This window comes from Petromyzon marinus, chromosome 13, assembly GCF_048934315.1.
Source record: "Petromyzon marinus isolate PM22_M1 ecotype Great Lakes invasive population chromosome 13, UKy_Petmar_22M1.pri1.0, whole genome shotgun sequence".
NCBI classification, from domain to species: domain Eukaryota; kingdom Metazoa; phylum Chordata; class Hyperoartia; order Petromyzontiformes; family Petromyzontidae; genus Petromyzon; species Petromyzon marinus.
In genome coordinates, this window is record NC_133679.1 from 14972350 (window position 1) to 14994366 (window position 22017).

The 22017-nt window shown below is 55.8% G+C and overlaps 3 protein-coding genes across 10 annotated transcripts in view; 1 reads left to right on the forward strand and 2 right to left on the reverse strand.

The window, feature by feature from the left end:
• The window catches only part of LOC116942096 (CUGBP Elav-like family member 3), a 60007-nt gene extending 58375 nt beyond the window's left edge, over window positions 1-1632 (reverse strand). For 2 of the 6 annotated variants that reach the window (XM_032953676.2, XM_032953679.2), the window contains exon 1: window positions 1170-1631. In XM_032953676.2, coding sequence (XP_032809567.2) covers window positions 1170-1413 — 244 coding nt within the window. In that variant the 5' untranslated portion in view covers window positions 1414-1631. Of the gene's footprint in view, window positions 1-1169 lie in introns of all 6 variants that reach the window. The other 4 variants (XM_032953678.2, XM_032953677.2, XM_032953675.2 and 1 more) reach the window with 3 other exon arrangements.
• Window positions 1633-1682: 50 nt separating this feature from the next.
• Window positions 1683-12867, forward strand: AFG2B (AAA ATPase AFG2B). Its single transcript, XM_032953658.2, has 7 exons — window positions 1683-4651; window positions 4931-5467; window positions 6360-6569; window positions 6947-7141; window positions 7977-8096; window positions 8815-8940; window positions 10543-12867. The coding sequence occupies exons 1-7, from the start codon at window positions 3197-3199 to the stop codon at window positions 10693-10695; spliced, it is 2796 nt and encodes a 931-aa protein (XP_032809549.2). The 5' UTR covers window positions 1683-3196; the 3' UTR covers window positions 10696-12867.
• Window positions 12868-12869: 2 nt separating this feature from the next.
• On the reverse strand, window positions 12870-20263 carry SUB1 (SUB1 regulator of transcription). 3 transcript variants are annotated; one of them, XM_076066735.1, is made up of 5 exons: window positions 20114-20263; window positions 18354-18419; window positions 15510-15632; window positions 14798-14903; window positions 12870-13470 (listed from the first exon to the last, which is right to left on the reverse strand). In XM_076066735.1, exons 2-5 carry the CDS (start codon window positions 18411-18413, stop codon window positions 13391-13393), a joined length of 369 nt encoding a protein of 122 aa, XP_075922850.1. In that variant the 5' UTR covers window positions 18414-18419; window positions 20114-20263; the 3' UTR covers window positions 12870-13390. The 3 variants fall into 3 exon arrangements, with proteins under 3 accessions (XP_075922850.1, XP_032809586.2, XP_075922851.1); XM_032953695.2 differs by having other exon boundaries at window positions 18354-18414; window positions 20114-20242; XM_076066736.1 differs by lacking the exon at window positions 20114-20263 and adding an exon at window positions 19793-19917.
• Between the last annotated feature and the right edge of the window lie 1754 nt (window positions 20264-22017).

Genomic DNA, 22017 nt, shown 5'->3' on the forward strand with positions numbered 1-22017 from the left:
GTGGATCGTGTGTGGATCGTGTGTGGATGTGTGTGTGTGGATGTGTGTGTATGTGTGTGTGTTTATTAGCCCTGTCGCCCAGTCCACGCTCCTGACAATGGAGGACTCTGGCTATGGTGGCGGATGTGGCGGGAGTCGCCTGTGCAGCTGATGATGCCCGTGCTGATGGTGACCGTAATGATTTATGATGATGGTGGTGGCATTGATAATGGCATTATCATCCTGATAATCCCTGTGATGATGGCGATGATGCCCATAATGAATTATGATGATGTCCAAGATTACGATGATTACACTCATTATGTCCATGATGATGCTGCTGTTTGTGATATTAATTATGGTGTTGATGTCCACGATAGTGACCTGCCTAATGATTACTCTGATGATATTGATGCTGATGATATCCATGCTGCTGGCTTATATTGTCTATTCTATCGGCGATGCCCATGCTAAACGACCTCCGCGATGCTGCTGATGATAACTAGGTTGACGAAGCTGCTGCTGATGATGATGCCCGTGATGAGGGATAATGGGGGATAGCGACAAATCATCATTGTGGTGATGATGGGAGGATTGTGGATGGCGAGAGATAAAGAGAATGAGCGAGGTATGATGAAACGAATGATGACGATGATGGTGAAGATGAGAGAATATTTCTCATGACAATGATGCTGCTGATGCCACCTATGACGCTGTCCATTCTGATGATGGTGCTGCTGATGATGGTGGTGATGATGGTGCTGATGCTGCTGGTGCTGTCCACGCTACTGGTGGTGCTGATGCCGCCGCCTGCTGCTGCTATCGCTGTTGCTGCCAGGGATGACGATGGTGCTACTGCCCATCATAATGATGCTGATGATGATGAGGCTGATTGTGCTGTCCACGCTGGTGGTGGTGCTGATGCCGCCGCCGCTACTGCTGGTGACGATGGTGCTGCTGGTGATGGTGCTGTTGATGGTGGTGCTGCTGGTGATGATGAGACTGATGGTGCTATCCACGCTGGTGGTGGTGTTGCCGCTGATGCTACCGCTACTCCTAATGCTGCTGCTGCTACCGTTGATGATGATGACGACGACGGTGATGATGTTGACGATGGTGGTCCCGCCGGTGATGGTGGTGCTGATGGTGGTGATGCCGAGGCCCCCTGCCCTGCCCCCCCCCGTCCCCACCTTTGTGCGTGCCCGTGACGCGGTCCTTGAGAACCGTCAGCTCGCGGATGCGGCCGAACTCCTCGAAGAGCGGAGCGAGGTCGCGCTCGTGCAGGTGGCGCGGGATCTGCCCCACGAACAGTTTCATGGCGCCCGGGTGCGCGTCCCTGGGTCCACCTCCTCCTCCACCTCCTCCTCCTCCTCCGTCCCGCTCGGCGTCGAGCGGCTGGTGATGCAGCTGCGCGCCGTTCGTGAGAGTGGACATGTCGGCGCTGCGCTCCGTGACTGAAGGAAGAGGCGGCCTCGCCACCGGCAGCCCGACTCCCCCACTCTCCACCGCCGCTCTCCCTTCCTTCTCTCTCTCTCGCTCTCCCCCCTGTGTCTCCCTCTCTCGATTCTTCTCTCCCTCGCTCGCTCTCCCTGTCTCCCGCTCTCCCTCGCTCGCTCTCCCTGTGTCTCCCTCGCACGCTCTCTGCTGCTCTCCCCGGTATCTCCTTCTCCCTCTCTCTCTCTCCCTCCCTCTCCCTTGCGCTCCCCCGCGTGTGTCTCTGCCCCCGCCGCCCTCCCTCCCTCTCCCCTCTCCCTTGTGTGCGTTTGTCACTCTCCCTGTCGCTCTCAGGCGCTCCCCCTGCTCCTCCTTGTCTGTGTTATTCTCGCTCTCTCCCCTCTCGCTCTCCCCCTGTGTCTCCCACTCTCACTGCTGCCCTCCCGGCCTTCCCCTGACGTATTGTGTTTGAATGGGCGCCCTCCCTCGCTCTCCCCTCGCCTCTCCCTCTCTCCCTAGATCATAATATTCTCGCTGCCGCGCTCTCCCTTGTGTTTGTCTCTCTCCCCGCTCTCTTTCTGTCTCTCCCTTCAGCATCTATCTGTGCGCCTCCCTCTCTCTCGCCCCCCCTCATTAACGTCTCTCCCTTGGAGCGCCTCTCCCTTCGCTCTCCCTTCGCTCCCTCTTCGCCGTGCTTCGCTCTCTCACTTCGCTCTCTCCCTTCGCTCTCCCCTCCAATCTCAGCAGCCACGCCCCCCCCTCGTGACGTAGAACATGAGGACCACGCCCCCTCCGCCCACGCGCCCCGAGACGAGGGGCCGCGCGGTGACGTCACGACGCTGGCGTGACGCAACCGCGTGCGTCTTGACGTCACGACGCACCGACAAAGGGCGCGCGTTTGCCGCGAATTATTATTTTTTTAAAAACGGCGTTGAGAATCCGCTGAAAATCGCGGTGATTATTCGGCGCAAAATTTACCTCATTTAATCGAGGTTCAATCGTTCGTTTTTGAAACGTCGCACGCATTTGATATGGAATTCTTCGCTTTCTCTGTGTAGGTGTCCGATTACACGAAACGTTTGGCATGGCGTGAGTCTTGCCCGCTCTGCACGGAATTTTTCTATACGGCGTTTATCCAACCCCCCCTCCCGATCCACTTAAAAAAATGCGATAAAAGGAAGAGGAAATAACGAAATGAAAACAAAAATAAAATCAGGCAGCGCGCCGGGCGTCAGCCTCGCGTCGTCATGGCGACGCGACCGCGCGAGCCCAGGACCCCAAAGGGCTCGCGCTGTTATGACGTTGCGAGGGCATTATAAAGAACAACCGCCCCGGGGGCAGGAATAGGTTAGCACTGATTTATGGATGTACCAGGCAAGTGCCCTCAAGGTGACTTTACTATTGGTTTGTTTTAACACGTGTTTTCCACGTGTTTGGTGTAATGGTCTGCTGGGAATGTGACAGCAGCGACAACAGCAGCAGTAGACACAACAGCAGCAGTAGACAGACACAACAGCAGCAGTAGACAGACACAACAGCAGCAGTAGTAACGGCAGCAGCAGTAGTAGACAACAACAGCAGCAGTAGACACAACAACAGCAGCAGTAGACACAACAGCAGCAGTAGACACAACAGCAGCAGTAGACACAACAGCAGCAGCAGTAGACACAACAACAGCAGCAGTAGACACAACAACAGCAGCAGTAGACACAACAACAGCAGCAACACTGCATCGTGAGTTGAGACTCGCGCGCCCCGGGCTCCTGGAGGAAGCGGCCGAGCCATGGAGTCCCCGCCTGGGGCGCGTGGAGCCGCTGGCCTCTCATTCACGGGGCCCTCGTCTCTGTGCCTCCACCCCGCGGAGCTCGGCGACTCGAGCAGTCAGCGCTGCCGCCTGGGCCCCGGGGCGCTGCGAGCGCTCGGGGTCCGCCTGCTGGGCGCGCCCCTGCGCCTCTCGCTGGGCCGAGACGCGGTCGGGGAGGAGCGGCTGCTGCTGTGCGCCGCGTGGCCGCGGCCCGACCTAGCAGAGGGCCACGTTGAGGTGGACGCGCGCTGCGGGAGCCTCGCCGCGTTGCTCGAGGCAGACCCCGATGACGACAACGGCGGCGGAGAGGCCGTGGGGGTGGGAGGACGCGACCCAGCGCTGCCCGCGCGGATTCCCCTTCACCGGATCCGCGCACTCCCGCGAGTCCGCGCCAAGCGCCTCTTTGTCACGGCCGTGTGCGCTGCTCCCGAGCCCGGGGGTGTCGGCGTCGGCGGCGAGACCGCGGCCGCCGCCGCCACCTCCGCGTTGCCCAGGGCGGCCGAGCTGCGCGATGTGGCGCGGGAGCTGCTGCGGGGAGCGCTCGTGTTCCCGGGCTGCGCGCTGCGCGTCGCGGGCCACGGCCACCCCCTGCTCTACGTGCTCGTGCGGCGAGCCCAAGCCGAGGCCCAGCGGGGCGGCAAGGGGGGCGAGGAGAGCAGGCCGGCTGATGGGGAGGAGGGACCCCCCGGGGATGAGACGACGGTGAAAAGAGAGGAGCCGGAGGAGGAGACCGCGTGCTCCGTGGCCATGCTCGTGCATGGTCGCACCGAGATTTTCGTGACGCGCGTCTCTCCCGTGCGCCGCTTCCTCTCGGCGCTGCGGGCCAAGCAGAGGAGGCAGCGGAGCCGCCTCGTCGGCTTCCCCCTGGGCGGCCTGGACGCCGAGGCGGAGAGGCTGCGGGAGTTGCTGCTGCTGCCCGCGAGGTTCCCGCGCGCGCTGCGGCGTCTGTGCCTGTGGGGCCCCCCGGGAGGACTCCTGCTGGCGGGGCCGCCCGGCGTGGGCAAGACGCGGCTGGTGCGCGCCGTGGCGGACGAGGTCGGGGCCGAAATGGTGGCGATCAACGCCTCGGACGTCGTGGGACCGCGGCCCGGAGACACCGAGGCCGCGCTGCGCGCCGCCTTCGCGCGAGCCCTGGCGCTGGCGACGCCTCCCGCCCAGGACGGTGGTGGTGGTGGTGATGAGGATGATGATGATGATGGAGGTGCCGGGACGCCGTGCATTCTCTTCATTGACGAGGTGGAGTCCCTGTGCCCACGGCGCGGGGAGGGAGGCGCGGTGGACACGCGCGTGGTGGCGCAGCTGCTGACCCTGATGGACGGGGCCCGCGGCGAGCGAGGGGGCCCCGGGACCGGGACCGTGCTCGTGGTGGCCGCCACCAACCGGCCAGAGGCCCTGGACCCGGCACTGAGGAGACCCGGGCGATTTGACCGCGAGGTGCTCCCTTGTGTGGATGAATGAACGAACGTGGCAGCGATGGTAGTAGTGGTGATGGTGGTGGATGTGATGGTGATCACGATGGTGGTGACGGTTATGATGGTAGCGATGGTGCCGATGGTGGTGGTGGTGATCATGATGATGGTGGTGATGGGGATTTCTGCATTGTTATTGATTGTGATGTTGTGACGTAATTGTTGGTGATGGGCCTATCAATTGTGACGACGTTAATGACGGTGATGATGCTGATGATGGTGGTGGCGGTGATGCGCGTGTCAGCTGGTGCTTGGCGTGCCCACGGAGCGGCAGCGCGTCGCCATCCTCGCGGTGCTCACGCGGGGCATGCCGCTGGCGCCGGGCGTGGGCCTCCAGGAGCTCGCGGCCCTCACGCCGGCGCACGCGGGCGCCGACCTCGCCGAGCTGTGCCGCCACGCGGCCGTCGGCGCGCTGAGACGGCTCCCGCGGGCCAAGCCGCCGGGGGTGCCCGGGCGCGACGGGGGGCCGAACGGGCGAGCTGCGGGCGGAGAGCGCGCGGCGGCGGCGGCGGCGAACCCGGTGGAGCTGGCGGACGAGCGGAGAGAGGGACGGGAGGAGGCGGATGGAGCGGAGGGGGAGGATCCGCAGCGGAGCGACGAGCTGACCTGGCGGGCGCTGCCGGCCGTGCGCGTGGAGATGAGCGACTTTCGCAGCGCGCTGCCCTTGGTGCGGCCGACCGCCACGCGGTGCGACGCCGCCGTGCCGGCCGTGGAGAGCGGTGGGGCCGGAGGCTGGGACCGCATCGTGGGGCTGGATGACGTCAAGCGCCGCCTGCTGCAGGTGATGTCTCCCCTCCTCCAGAGTCACGGTCTCCCGCGTGGGGGGTATGCCAGGAAGGGTGACTCACTCCTCACCCCTTAGAGCGGGGGAGTCGCCAAAACGAGCCTCACCAAGGTGCTGAACGTCGCGGGATGGAGCTCAAAATCTCTCCAGTATGCATTTGGTTCGCTCCGCATGCCGGGACCTTCTTTCGTGAAGAAGCTCCCAGCATCTGCAGCGAAACGTCGGCCGTCATGTCGAACAGAATGCAGCATGACCAGAATACACAGCAGAGAGCTGCACAGCAGCAGCAGCTCAGCCGTGAAAAAACGATTTGTCCGTCTAAAGCCAACAAAAATGTCGCGAGGCAGCTTACCGAGTGTTTCGAGTAGCGGAACTATTGCAGGGTGCGTAGCACAGACCAGGAATCGCTCCTGATTTTGCATCTTGTATACGCCCCAGACATTTGCTAGACTTGTCGCTCCAGCGACGTAAACACGACGACATGGTCGCCCGCTCGATCTCATGACAAACTCGGCGTGGTTGGCGGCACCGGAGCTGGGCGCGCGTCGCGACTCCTCGATTTTAAAAGTCTCAAGCCACTCGCGACGTTTGTGATCTGTGATTTCGCGTGAGGATGTGGCCACGCGACGTGCAAATGTCACAGTAGCGCGACGTCGTGTGGCACCGTGATTGCCACGTGACCTCTGTATTACACATTGGTGGGTGACGTCGTGTGGCAACGCCACGTGATGCGTTGGCGGCGGCGACGTTGGACAGGTCGTGCGACGGGTGTTGGACGCGCGACGACGTTTTGTACATCGCGAAATTCTGCGACGACGTTGGCTCTGTGATGCTGATGATGATGGCGTCTTGCGCTGCTGCTGCTGATGCCGCTGCTGCTCCTCCACAGTGCGTGGAGTGGCCCTTGCTGCACCCTGCGGCGCTGCTGCGTCTGGGCGCCCGCCTGCCGCGAGGCGCACTTCTCTACGGGCCGCCTGGCTGCGCAAAGACCTCGTTGGTGCGGGCGGTGGCGGCGCGCGCCAGCGTCTCCTTTCTCAGCGTGTCAGGCGCCCAGGTGATGTCGCCATACGTGGGCGACACCGAGAGAAACCTCGCGCAGGTTCGACTCCCAGTGCGGGCACGCCACCGCGAGCACCACCGTGGCTCGCCAACGCTCTCACCATCGCTCTCGCCACCGCCCTCACTGCCACACTCACCATTGCTCTCACCATTGCCCTCACCACCGCTCTCACTGCCACACTCACCATTGCTCTCACCATTGCTCTCACCACCGCTCTCACTGCCACACCATTGCTCTCACCATCGCTCTCGCCACCGCCCTCACTGCCACACTCACCATTGCTCTCACCATTGCTCTCACCGTCGCTTTCACCATCGCTCTCAACACCGTGATCGCCATTTTGATCATCGCCGCTCTCACCTTTCCCGCCACACTCACCACCAACCCCCGACCCTCGCCGCCATGCTCCACCCCAGGTGTTCCGTCGTGCGCGGGCTGCCGCCCCGTGCCTGCTCTTCCTGGACGAGGTGGATGCGCTGTTGGGGTCGCGGGGTCGCACCGCCGGGGTGGCGCAGCGCGCCCTCGCCACGCTACTCTGCGAGATGGACGGCGTCGGGGTCGACGCCGGCGAAAGGAGGGGGGGCGGGGGAGTGGACGGCGAGGAGGAGGAGGTGAGCGAGCGAGCGAGCGAGCGAGCGCGAGGCGGCGTCGTCGCCGGCTGCGGTCCCTTGGCCGAGCGGCTCGCGGCGCTGGAGCATCACCGACGCGGCCGAGCGGTCGCACGCTCGCTGCTCGTCCCGTAGGTTTGCCGTTGGAGCACAATGGCTGCTCCGGTTAATATAGCCAGGTCCTGCGATTCGAGTCAGGCCTTACAATTTTCATCTCAGGGCTCAACAACACATTGGGTTACTATTGAGTCGTGACAAAGCCAACACGGTGGCACAGTATCGACAAGGCTCCATTATTGCAACTCACTACAGGACGTCTGGCAAATAACATTAGAAAGCTGCAGCGTGTATAAAAGTCTTTGGCACGTGCCTTGAGGGGCACTGCAAGATCCGACCGTGTCTGTCCGGTGCTCGCCCAGCGGCATTGACTTCCGGTTGCTGAACGAATGCGTTAATGAGGTCGCACTCATTACACACGGTGCTTGTCACAAATGAACCACAATACATTGCTGCTGATCTTATCAAGGAACATAAACCATCATCACGTGAACTCCGGTCATCCTCGCAGTGGATTTTGGCTTACCATCGAATAGAGACGGTCAGTGCATCGCGTGCTTTCAGATGCGCTTCTGTGGCCGTCTGAAGCACATCTGAAAGAACTTTCTTCAAATATTCGGAAGCCGCTTGAGCCAAGCACTTTTAAATACAGCTTGAAAACTTACGTCTTGAGAACTGCTTTTTGTGTTTAGTTTGTTGTCCTTCCGCCATGCCTCCTATTAGCACGGTTGGCTATGTACGGTGTGAATGAAGTTCAACATACACACATTACACTCCCCAGCTGTCGAACGAGCACGTGCTGGTCGTCGCGGCGACCAATCGGCCCGAGGTGCTGGACGAGGCGCTGGTGCGTCCGGGCCGGCTGGACAGCGTCATCTTCGTTCCGCCGCCCGACGCCAAGGTGAAGCGGTGCCCGCCTGCTAGCTTCCAGTGCCGCGCGGCCCGGCCACGAGCGGCCCGGCCACGAGCGGCCCGGCCACGAGCGGCCCGGCCACGAGCGGCCCGGCCACGAGCGGCCGCGTCACACGGACGGCCACGGCCCCAGTCCAAACACGCGCCAGCCTAGAGACTGCAAGGCCAGGCCCCCTCGCCTGGTTGGCCCGGCCCAGGGAGGCCAGCCAGGAGATTTGGGCGTTCATTGGAAGGCCCCTTTTTGGCTGATGAATAAATAAACAATTACGTTGGCATTGTTGAGAAGTCGCTGAAGGCAAGAATAGAGATGTTGATAACGTGAACGGGGAACGAGTGTGAGATGCGTGTAGAGACAGATTAAGCTAGCTCTCTGATCGACATTTCCGTACCTCGGTTTGCGCGAGAGATTCAGCCATGTTGAACCTGTTGCCCCAGCGACCCCGGGACCCCATTCAGACAATCGTGGCGCGAGTTTCGTCGATGAATGGAAACTTTATTTCTTTTAGAGGAGTTTTTTCAAACAGAGGTCCCCCGAACGTAAATTGTGATTCTACAATAAAACATTCAATCCGTGCAATTGGAATGACACGTTGCGTACGGGGCTTAGAGCAAAGATGTTATGGAATCTTGAACAACACCTCGTTCTAAGCGTACATCCATTCCGGGCGGCCTCACGATGAGCTCCTCCCTCCGCCCCCTGCCCACAGACGCGTCTCGCTATCTTGCAGCTGCAACTGGCGCTGGTCCCCTTGGCGGAGGACGTCTCCCTGGCGGAGCTCGCCGACGCGACCCACATGTACACGGGCGCCGACCTCAAGGGGGTGTGCAGCGAGGTAACGCGCGCACGTTCACACGCACATTAACACACACGTTCACACACACACACGCACGTTCACATGCACGTTTACACCCACACACGCACGTTCACACGCACACACGCACGTTCACACGCACGTTCACACGCACACACGCACGTTCACACGCGCGCACGTTCACACGCACACACGCACGTTCACACACACACACGCACGTTCACACGCACGTTCACACCTACACACGCACGTTCACACCTACACACGCACGTTCACACACACGCACGTTCACACACACACACGCACGTTCACACGCACGTTCACACGCACGTTCACACACACACACGCACGTTCACACGCACACACGCACGTTCACACGCACACACGCACGTTCACACGCACGTTCACACGCACGTTCACACACACACACGCACGTTCACATGCACGTTCACACCTACACACGCACGTTCACACGCACACACGCACGTTCACACGCACACACGCACGTTCACACGCACGTTCACACGCACGTTCACACACACACACGCACGTTCACATGCACGTTCACACCTACACACGCACGTTCACACGCACACACGCACGTTCACACGCACACACGCCCGTTCACACACACACACGCACGTTCACATGCACGTTCACACCTACACACGCACGTTCACACGCACACACGCACGTTCACACGCACACACGCCCGTTCACACACGTACATTCACACGGACGTTCACACGCACGTTCACACGCACACACACACGTTCACACGCACACACGCACGTTCACACGCACGTTCACATGCACACACGCACGTTCACACGCACACACGCACGTTTACACGCACACACGCACGTTTACACGCACACACGCACGTTCACACACACACGCACACACGCACGTTCACACGCACACACGCACGTACACACGCACGTTCACACGCACACACGCACGTTCACACGCACGTTCACACCCACACACGCACGTTCACACCCACACACGCACGTTCACACACACACACACGCACGTTCACACACACACGCACGTTCACACACACACACGCACGTTCACACCCACACACGCACGTTCAAACGCACCCACACACGCACGTTCACACGCACCCACACACGCGCGTTCACACCCACACACGCAAATGGGTGCCCAGTAAGTGCACAGGCTGGTGGTGTGGCAACCACCACGCCTGGCCACCTTTGTCTTTCCACTGCTGATATATTTTTTTATACGCACTTCAGCAGGTACTCATTGAAGGCCGAGTTGACCTCGGAGAGGCCTAGGACAGGTCCGGACACGGCTTGCCACCGATGTCAGCCGTGTCTGGGAGCGGAACTTGGCCGTTGCGTTAACCACTGCGCTAGAACGGGCTGGCGATTTGTGTGCCGCGCGTAACGGAAATCGCGTGACCCCTGCAGCCACTAGAGGTGCTAGCTAACGCCGCAACGTTAAACAATGGAACGGACTCTTGAAACGCAGCAAGGAGACGCGCCAATCACGAGAGGGGAGGGCCACGGAGACCGTCGGCACGACGGGTCCGGTCCGATCTGGCGGTCGCCGAAATCTGTCTCTCTTCCTGCACCCCCCCCCCCCGCCGTGCAGGCGGCGCTGCTGGCCATGGCGGACGGGGGTGTGGACGTGGAGCGCGTGCGGCAGGAGCACTTCCTGCGTGCCCTGCGGCTCATCCCGCCCTCGCTCACGGCGCAGCAGGTCGCGCGCTACGAGGCGCTCTACGCTCGGCACGTGCTGGGATGATGGACGCCGTGACCGCAGGCGCCGAGTCGTGATTGGCCGGCGTGATGATGGGTGGCTTGACACGAAGGGCGTCGTGATGATTCATGGCGTGATGACGGGCAATCCGAGCTTACAACGTAACTTTTTATTTGACTAGGTAAGACCTACTAAACCATCGCCATGCGCGAGTTCTGGATTTGCAAGTTGCGCATATTCGCGAGTTACTACTATGGACGTATTGGTGGTATACTGGTGCAACATAACACACTGGTCCTCGTAAAAGCCTGACATCTAAATTTGAACCAGCAAATCTGTTTCAGTCTTTTAAGACCCCGTCGCCAAGTTTAGCGTGATTCAAATGTTTATGCAGTCGACTGAGACTCGCTGAAAAGGTAAATGTTGACCGTTGATTTGGGTCCAGGGTACGCAATTTTTCGGGCGAACCGGGAGGGCGAGCGCCTGGAGCAGCAGCAGCAACAACAGCAGCAGCTTTCTTGCTTTGGGTCACGAGCCTGAGGTGGGACCTGGTGCATCATCTTCGTCGTCTGGAACTGCGGATGGATAGGACGACAAGCAGAACGTTGGGGTCATTAGGGTTAGGTTAGGGTTGTTGTCATGGCAACAATATTAATATTTTGTGAACAAGCAAATGCTATTTAAGGACAAGGTTTTCCAATATAACCCTAACCGTCCGACCAAGTCTTGAGCACAGGTCAAATCTGTCTTGGACACGAGTTAAAACACAGAGCCTACCATCATCACTGTGAAGTTTCCTGTTCAGCTACCCATAACATTAATCTTCTGACTGCTTCGACATCACGAGAACTGATTTTGATGCACCACCTCGCAAGATTTTCTGACCGGGGTTGTGAATTGCAGGAAAATAAAGTAAATTATTGCAAAAAATGTTCCTTTTATTTGTCTATAGCGCGCACCGGTGTACCGCCAATACGTTCAAATGTGTACTCATTCCCTATTCACGACACACCGGGCTCGAGTATTCGCGAGTGAACGTAGTGCCAGACCACCGACACGGGGGAGGTTGCGTGCAGAACGTTGTAACATTGAAACTGTCTGCTACGAAGATTGGGCGCGCCCCCTCGGCTGCCCGCTTTGTTCTCAGTCTGGCAGGAAACCCGCTCTGAACTCGCTGTTGTGCATTTTAACTTTCTACATACTTAGTGGACTCGCCGATACATTTTGGAAGAAACGAGTCGACTGCGAGGTCCATTAAAAGGAACGCGAAGGCATTCGGTGAAAGTGTTGCGGGGCAGCACTGCCCAGAGTGCTAGAATGACAACAGCTGTGCAGAGTTGTTATCAAACACCTGCTTCTCCCTCCTGCATTCCTCACCATCACCACCTCCATAGTATTCAAATCATCAAAGGTGATGGAAACATTGTTATTCACAATTTCCCCCCCGATGTTCACTCGTATTAGGAACCCAAACCCATTTTTCCCATTGGAACAAGGTTTCTGCATTCGCGAGCGTTTTCAAGAACACACTGATTGCGAATAGAGGGGGTTTACTGTATAGCTCTTTTTGAGAAGCAACCTGGCCACAAACGATAGCTCAACGAAGTGAAAATGTATAGCAGCCAAATACTCTAAATGCATGTTTCTAAATGTACATCAAAATCCACGCGATCACGGAGAGAACATGCAAACTCTAAATATACAGCAGGCGTCAGGGCTGGGATCGATCCCACAACCTGTATATTAGGTGAGTTAACATCGCAACACTGAGGTACCCCTATGGGTGACGTCAGCTCCACACGCAGTGGGAGTGTTCACCATTCCTACGCTTGGTCACCCAGGAAAGCCCTGACGAGTCTCAGGAGGGACCAGCCAAGTTTCTTCATTAGAGGGCGGCTGCCAACGTGAGTGACCCCAATGTAGTAATTTGAAGGTGATTTTTCAGCATTGCGATGTTTGGCCAACACCTTGTGTGTTATGGAATGGAAAGTTGAGAACCTTGGAGTAAAAGGAGATACAATGGGCGGCGTTTCAATGACCCATCTTGCGCTATGAAGGACCATCACCCATTATATACTTTTCCTTTTAACTGTGCAGATGTTCGCCGGGCGTACGTACGTGAACTCCTTTCGCGCCGTACGTAGCCAACCCCGCGCTCATCGGAGGTGCGGGTGGGCGACTTTGCCGTGACCAGCGAATAAAACGACGCGACGACGAGGTGTGTGCCCGGCCCTTTTTATTGAAACTGAAATTCCGTCACCGCCGCAGCCACGTGGCACTCGCGATGGGCGGGAGCGCTGCAGCGCACGACGAGGCGTGGCGGCGGCAGCGCCGGGCCCCTTCTCCTCCTCCCGGTACAAAATCTCGTGGTGGGGGGGTGGCGGTGGGGTACGGCGGGAAACAACGGCAACATGAAAAACACGACGGAAATAACGACTTTGGGAACTCACGAGTGGAGCGCATCTGCCTTGACCAGAAAGATGATGCACACACGCACAACTACACACACACGCACAACTACACACACACAACTATACACACACGCGCACACACAACTACACATGCGTGCACGCAGCTACATGTGCGTGCACGCAGCTAAACGCCAACTTTATTCATGTAAAAAAAAAGCCCCATGCCCCCGTTGGTCACAAACAGAAGAGCCCCCGCTCGGATTAAAACTTTGCAGGCGTCTGGGTGGAGGCCCTCGACGACGGAGACGATGAGCGGAGAATACCGGCCCTCACATCTTCTTGACGGCTGCGTCGATGTCGGGCATGAGCTCCTTGAGCCGTGCCCACTGGTCCACGGCGAGAGAAATCCCTGTGTACAGAGAGTGGAGTGCTGAGTGAGACACTCCCGCCGCGCTCGCACAACCGCCAGCACCGCCAGCGTGACCACCACCAGGAAGACCACTCGTGACCAGAAGCACCACCAAGACGACTACCAGTAACACCCAACACAGCCCCCATCAACCCCACTTCAACACCACTCACATAACCAGTAGCACCACCAACACGACTGCCAGTAAAACCCACCACCAACACAGCCCCCAGCAACCCCACTTCAACACCACTCACATGACCAGTAGCACCACCAACACGACTGCCAGCAACATTTGTAGGACCACCAACACAACCACCGGCACCAACTGGCACGGAGCACCAGCAGTAAGATAAAATGATTTTATCAGGTCAGACCCACTTCAGCTATGTAGCTTTTTTTCAGATGAGACCTGGCCACAAATGATAGCCCAATAGAAGTGGTTTTATCGTCATTGGCACCACCTACGGACCCAGCCTGACCTCGTCAGCCCTCAGTGATGCTGCGCTGGCGGTGGTGCACAAGCACGGTTAACATAAAAACACCACATTCGTCAATAACGGTGGCTTCAAATACATACTTATACATAAAATGCGACGTTTGGGGTAATGGCCCTTCTCTTAATGTGCGATGAAGAAGGGCTGACAGAAATGTTGCCTATTATACATGTACCTAGGGGTTGTTCGGGAGCGCCCCCGAACAACCATGTACAGCCTTCTGCCAGGAAAGTCACAACAAAAAAATTGCACACGAACGACGTATTCACGCAACCTACCCGATGCTCCGTTATGAAGTTTTTAAATTAAACATCTTTGAATTGGATTATGTTTTGAATTAGATAATTTTATTTCTTCATTAAAAGCTTGTATCATTTTACATCCGGAAGACTTCATTGAAAAGGACATTTCGTGTGAATTTTCTCTCGTCGTTAAGTAGATGGCCTTGCTGGGGGCTAGGTTCGATGCGGACTTTCACCTTTTTGGAAATTGCGGGATCGAGCTAAGGCGACATCGAGCTGCTGGCCGTGCGAGAAGACCGCCGTCTGCAGATCGATGCCAACGTAATCGAACGTCTGTCCCTGCACCTCCGTCGTTCATGCAGGGGGCGCGTATGTTTGCAGCGCCCCCTGCATGAAAACGACGGAAAGTGCAGCGTTCATCACAGATAAAGTTGTGCACTTATATAAGAGTATTATTTGAAGGCGTGTTTGTATGTGTATGTATGCATGTTGAACTTCTTTCGCGCCGTACGCAGCCAACCGTGCCAACTGTGTTGCGTTTTGTCATCAGAAGTTGCTCGACCTGCGTGTGTGGTGGGGGGGGGGCACCTTTCTTGGTGGGCTTCATGTCCCCGTCCTTGTCGTAGTACTCGCGCACGTCGACGAGCACCTTGCCCTTGAACTCGCGCACGCTCACGTACCGCATCTTGGACAGCTGCGGCGGGCAGGCGGGCACAGGCACACACAACCGCAACCGCCACCACCACCCCATCGCCACAGCCGCGCGAGCGGCAAGCACTGCCGCCGAACAACCGCGTCACGGCCGCGCTACGATGCGTGTATGCTTGTGTGTTGGTGCGTGACGTGTTGGTGCATTGCTATTGTCTGTATATTGTTACACAGTTGCCGAGCGCAGGCCGAGAAAGGCACAAATGTGCCAGCAACAAACAGCACTATCGAAGTTATAATAGATAAGAGTGTAAGACATTTCTTAAATTGAGCAAGGTTATTGCAAGAACTTGGGGGAGGGGGGGAGAGACAATGGGAGGGAAATCCAAAGTGGAGCAGTGCGAGTGAAGAAATAGAAAAATTATGTGACTTCCGGTATGGTGAATGGGGGAAGCGAGTGGGCAAGTGAACAGGCAAGTGAGCGAGCGTGTGGGCGAATGTGTGGGTGAATGGGTGAGCGTGGGTGATATCATGGTGGAGTGAGCGGCCAAACGAGCGTGTTTCACACAGTTCAGATGAGAGTCTGGGGAGACCGAATCCTCGGCAGGTGAGGTGGGGTGGAGGGGAATCTACGAGCGAGGTGTCACCGCACCTGGAACATGTTGTTGTCACTTTCAGACTCCTGGGCACGCGCCGCCGGCTTGGAGGTGCTCGCCTCCGTGCGCGCTTTCTTCGCGGGCTTCGAAGAAACCTTCTCCTTCTTCGATCTCTTCGTCTGCGTGGCCGCGGGGGGCGAGGGAGAGACACAGACTGCGCTGTCGGTGGCACCGATGAAGAGGTAACAGCGGTGACAAGATGTGCGATCGGGATGGAGCAGCATTCATCCAGCATTTGATTGAGAATGATGATGTGCCAATAAATACTAAAGTGGTGTTGATGCTGATGGTATCAATCTTCTTATTTCGTTTGGCTGCTGAAGTAGATGCAGAGCAATAACTACAATTTCACATTCAGGTGGTCAAGCCAGACAACCGCGTCGGGAGCAGCGGAGTGGCTATCGCTGTGACGTCTCCTATTTGTGGATTGGGCATTGTGTCGTTATACGTTTACGGTCTGTTCTGGATGACCACAGTCGCACACTGGAGGGTTTTACATTTAATATTTGTGCAGCAGGTATCCGCATCTGCCATGGTTTGTACAGTGGAAGATCATACCCAGGAATCTTATTCGTTGGGTCTTTCACATTAACACAACATCGCACTCGCCAGCATTTCGGCCCGGTCACCGATGACTGCACAAGGCACCCGTCATTGGTTAAATTATCCCGCTATGAGATAAAGAAATGTCAAATTGGCTGTCGTCCAATGAACATTACTCTCTGTGGAAGGGCGGGTAGGAATCGCTGCCCTCTGCTGTCTGGACCAGAGGTCACTTGAAGGAATCTCGGAGGTAGCTCTGCGGTATCCGTTTAAGCGGGTTGCAGTTTAATGTGGGAGTGCTCCCAACGGACCGTTCCTTTCTTGGCACGACACGGCATCATTGGGATAAAAAAAATAATTGAATATAAGTACAAAAATATAAACTTACAACATTCGATATTAACACTGCCTAAAACAGACAAATGTATATAACAGGCCAACGTTTCAGGTAATGGCCCCTCTTCAGAGCAGAAAAAGGGGCAGAGATTGTCTGACGGGGACCACGGCTCGTCTCCACGGGGAGAAAGTCACAAGATGTGTGTGATCCACAAACTCTTCCTGCCTGCGCAGTGCTGGATCGTAACGTTGTAAAGGTGCCATTCTTTCACCTTAGCACCACTGCTCGTACAGTATTTAGTCGTTATTCACGAACTTGATAGCCACGACTTTGACTATCCGCGAATCGCATTGGGAACTCTACGCGGCAGATAAGATAAAGTGATGAGAGATCAATTGATGAGATGAATAGATGTGTTAACATATTGTTCATGTAATTAAGCGTTGATGTACATATTTAAGGTAATTCATGAGGAATATAGGTGTTCGTAGGCAAATATCATCATCCGCAAAATGTTCGATTCACGAGCATCTCTGGAATGTGTCCCTCGCGAATAATGAGGGAATTCTGTATACACGCTCGTGCCCTTTCGTAGCTGGTGCAGAGAAGCGAATGCGTTCCCTCATCTTCTCTCGACTCGACTACTGCAATGCTTTGCTCGATGGCATACCTAAGAATGTTTTTAAAAATCTGCGGTATGTGGCAGAACTCAGCTGCCCGGGTCTTGATTAGATCTAAGAGATTTGACCATACTTCACCTCTTTTGGCATCTTTGCTGCACTGACACCCAGTGCATTTCAGAGTCTAATTTAAGATGACGCGACGAACCTTTAAGGCACCGAATGATCTCGCGACCTTCTGCATCGCCATGGCGATGGGTGCTCCCTGGACCAGGCTACTCCTCTCCATTATTTCTGGCTTTTATCCAATTTTTTTTATTTTTACTACATTGCAAGCATAATTGTTACTATTATGAGCGTTTCCTGTATTTTAATTGGATTGTATCTATACTTGGGCACGTAGTTTATATACGTAGGTTTTTACGTACAGCGCTTGAAATATTCGTTATGAAAGGCGCTTTATAAAATAAACATTATTATTATCATCAGCGGCATGCGTAGCCACCACCGCCCGGCTATTCATCTTGGCGTCGTAATTGCCGAGGCTGGCAGGAGCCTTCAAAAACTTAGGAACGTGAACCCCACCCCCAGACCCCAGCGCAGTCCCCCCCTGCTGTGGTTAGCGCGGTGAGGCCTTGGTCGCAACGGATCGGAAAAAACACGCGACTCCCGCCTTCCTCGTCGCGGTCAGCACGGCGGTGCATTATGACGCGTGGGCGACATGGGCTGCGTGGTGGCCGTGGAGGAGCAGCTCTCACCACATGGAGGCTAGGGCCACCGGACATCCTGGCCAGGCCGAGATGGACCCGTTGGTCTCAGAAAGGGCAGTCCTAGTGTCCCAAAGGTTTGTGAAAATCTGAATTTAATTTTTTTTATTCAAACACGAGTTGAAAAAGTCCAAGGCCCAAAACGTCCAACGGCCAGAAACAAACAGTACGATAAAAGTTGTAATAGATAAGACTTAACGCGTTTATTGAAATTGCGCAAGGTTATTATGGTAAGAGCATACAGAAGCAGAAACGAAGTATTGTGACCTGCAGTATGGTGGCTGAGGTGTGTGGATGAGACAAAGCAGTCAGTCTGGTAGGCCCAAGTCCTGAATATTATCTAGCTTCCCGTATTGACTCACGATACCGGCAAAGAACGGGGCTACCCGAGCAGGTGGTGGGGTCAATATTACAGCCAATAGGGAGGCTACTCCGTGTGTAGCCGGGCTAGCGGTTGAGTGGGCGTGGATATTTAAAAGTAGGTGCGACTGACGGGTCCGCAAGGCGGTGGCCGTCAGCTCATCGTGTCCAGTGGAGCCTCCCAGAAACGTGGTGGCCTGAGTGGAGACTCACCTGCACGTCGGAGTCGCTGTCCGAGTCGCTGGACTCCACGAATTCACGGGACTTGGGCATGCTGTTCTGTGGGGGGGGGGGGGGGCAGAGGCGGGGAGAGCGGCCGTGAGACCCGGGATGGGGGCAACGCGACTCTGTGATACCCCGACATCTCCATGCCACACAGCACAACCAAAGGCGACGAAGGAGAACCAAATCCTACGCAGGGCAGACCTAGGGGATCAATTATATTATCACTGTCGTTCAATCATTCTATTACATTATTGCCCGTGGCAACTTGTTCATCGGCTAATGTCGAGGTCTGCTGGCCACAACAGGGCTTCGGGAGAGAATTTCTTAAGTGTTTCTATTCCTCCATTTAAGGAGCGCAGACTACTGCGGTTTACTGTGCGGTCCACAGTTAGATTGCATGGCCACAATCACACCACCGTGGCTTGCCTTTCATTTTCCACACTTATTGAAGGAGAAGTGAGCATCACCCTGGCGATGCTCTGATGCGGTTGGGGTGGGAGACGGCAGCGTTCTCCTGCTGGCCTGCGCCTGCTCCGTGTTTCCAATTTCAGAAATCAGAATGTTAATTTATTCCCAGAGAAATCCGTAGAGGTACGAAGCTCTTTCGCAGACGTCCAGTAGGGGGGCACGGGGTCACCCGTCGTCGTTTGGACGAAATGGACGTCGTTCGTTCGAAACCCAGATGCTCGAGACCGAGATGCAACCCACGATGTATTTGCGTCTCAGATAACAACGCTGACACCGCCGTTCTAAGTGCGATTTCTATTAAACCCAGGGGCAGCGCTATGCCCATCCAAAGGAAACGAATTCAAACGCGATTCGCGCCAGTTCCAAGCACCTCGGGGAAACTCAGTGCGCCATCCGCATGGCGCTCACAAGACCAAGTCATTAGTCAAGGCACACTGCGGCCTTACAATGGGGGAGGGGGACGCACACACATAAAGGGCCGTTGCCCGAAACGTCGCCTATTAGATCCTGTTTAATGTCACATGGTTATTGACGTGAAACGTGCGAAGTTGCTGCTGCTACTGCTGTTATTTCTGCTTTGCGCATTCCTGCCAAAGCCGCAGCACAAAAGCCGGGTCACTTTTTGGCTTTTCACGTGGCGGCGATGCCCCCCCCCCAAACCCCGAACGTGGGTGCGGGGTCGCCTCTTCACTGCTCGGATCTGCCGCTGCCGTAGCCTGCCGCTGCCGTAGCCTGCCGTAGCCTGCCGCTGCCGTAGGTCTACGCGGTGGGCAGTGCAACTACGTCCATGTGTTGTTGCGCTGCACCTCCGTGCCCCTGCTCCTTTCGCCAACCCGCAGTGGCGCCGCGTGGTGAAGCATGGACTAGCACAGCCGCAACTCATCCAGCAGTGGAGTGACGCAGAGGGGGGGCGGGGGGCTGTGCATGTGCGATCCCATTCGTGTCACCCCCCACCCCACCTTGAGAAGGCCGCGCGATCTCAGTCGCCACCCCGCAACCTCGCCTGCGTCTCCATTGTTGTGAACACCGAGGGCTTGGCCCGGATATCCCCGATTAGCCTCCCCCTTGCCTAGTCCCCATACCGCCCAAGGAGGCCTCTTCCCGGCGGGTCTGTCGAGGCGGGTGGGGGGGGGGGGTCTGCGAGGGGGGACAGGTCAGAGCCCGGGAATCCACGGTTTTCCAGCGGTGCCAACTTTAGGCGTAGCCTTCGGCGTCCCCTGCCGCGCCGCGAGGGGAGAGCCGAGCGGGGTGAGCGGGGTGAGCGGTGCGCGCCTCCTTACCTCGACTTCGCTCGTCGGGGACGGGATTTTTGGAGTGGAAATGCACGGGAGCCCTGAGCGAGGTTCGTCTCGTGCGCTGATTGGGCAAGGGGGCGGCACGTGACTTCGCCCCGCAGGAAGCTCATTAGCATAACCCGCGAAGTTAATCGACTTTTACGCACCCCCCCCCGCCCACACGGGATAGCGCGCGCCCCCGTTCGAATCGATTATTAAGTCGATTCGTGTAGAGTGTGCGGGCGGGTTAATACAGCCACGAAAAATAATCGATTATTAATTCGCTTGCCCTCCACATGCTTTGTGACGTCACGGCGTGTTTGTGTTACCCCTCCCACGTGCTCCGCCACGACACGCGCTTGAGCCATCGCTCACCAGCCAGAGCCCCCAATTCACGGCTGGATGGAGGCCTCCCGAAGCCACATTCCATTTCTCGCGATGTAACAATTCGCTCCGCTCCTGCTCACGAGCTGATTTACCCCGTGTATCGACGGCTCCATTTTAATGCGCAACTTTGTGGCCTTGACGTGGCCTGGGACTGTTTTTTTTTGCTGTTTCGCTGCCTTGCCCAAGCATGGGAATTGATGCACTCATGCAATTTTAACCTATATACTTAATTTATTGTTCGTGATTTGCTTACCTTAGCCTTACTTTGCGCTCCGATCGTGTTTTTGTATTGTTTTGTTGTTGTTGTTGCAACGTTCTGACCCCGTGCCCCAACTCGACACCTGTGAATAAGAGCTTTATAGCTCATCGGATTCCTCCAGGATAAAGATCCCAGTGGCAGACGACTGTCCAGCACGTTACCTCCCGATCACGCCGTAAGTAGTCGTGACTACCTTCCATGATCCATAACTTTCCTGCCCAAGCACGATTTAATAGGGTTTGAATGATGATGCCATTAACCTGCATATATATTCAAGCCACGTGCTCCTCTGCTGCTCAGTGTACAGTAATTCCAAGCATGCATCTCTCCACGTGTATTTGCACACTCTTCGTTGTTTGTTCATTTGTTTTTGCCACCGTGTTTCTCAGAATCGTAATATTTATGAATACTGGAGGAATCCGAAGAGCTATAAAGCTCTTTTTCACAGATGTCCAGTCGGGGTGGGTAAAAACGTGACAAGAAACAGTACAAAAACACGATAGGAGTGCAAAGTATAAGAAAGTTAAACAAATGACCCACACGCATACAAACTAGAACATCCCCATACTACCAGACAAAGCCCACTGAGGTATTAACTTGTTTTTCAAAAGCAACCTGGCCACAAATTATAGCTCAACAAAGTGGCTTATCACGTGGACATTTATAGCACCAACATAATCTAAATAGTCTAAAGGCATGTTTCGTCGCGCGTAATAAGCACCGAATGACTAACTTTACATATGCTTGAGGCCACGTTAGTTTCACTACTTTTACATCCAAAGATTGAGACATATTTCTATCCTGGAGCCCTCTGCTTTTATCCTGGCATCTTTATACGATGTGTTTCCTGCATTATTCCTTAAGTATTGTTACAACTATTTTAAGTATTATTACTATTATAGCTTGACTGGTGTGAAGTGGCCTTGAACATTGTGGCATGAAAGGCTCTCGTATAAATAAATATTATCAAGTTCAGACTTACACGGTCATCTGGCTATAAAATAAAGTTTCGTAACAAAATAACCACTGGCGTGGTTGTGGATAATACAACAAAATAAACAAGCAGACGCTTCGTGTCTCCTCCTGCTACACATATCCGTCCCTGCACATAACGGGACGTGCCAAATATACCTTTGTGTACTCTTTGTTTTTTTCGGTTAAGTCACGTAGGTAAAATAAAATAAAACAACTAAATTAAATCACGACGTTTCGGAGGCAACACAAGCTTCCGTCTCCAGGTGGAACAGTCACAGCAGAATATCTG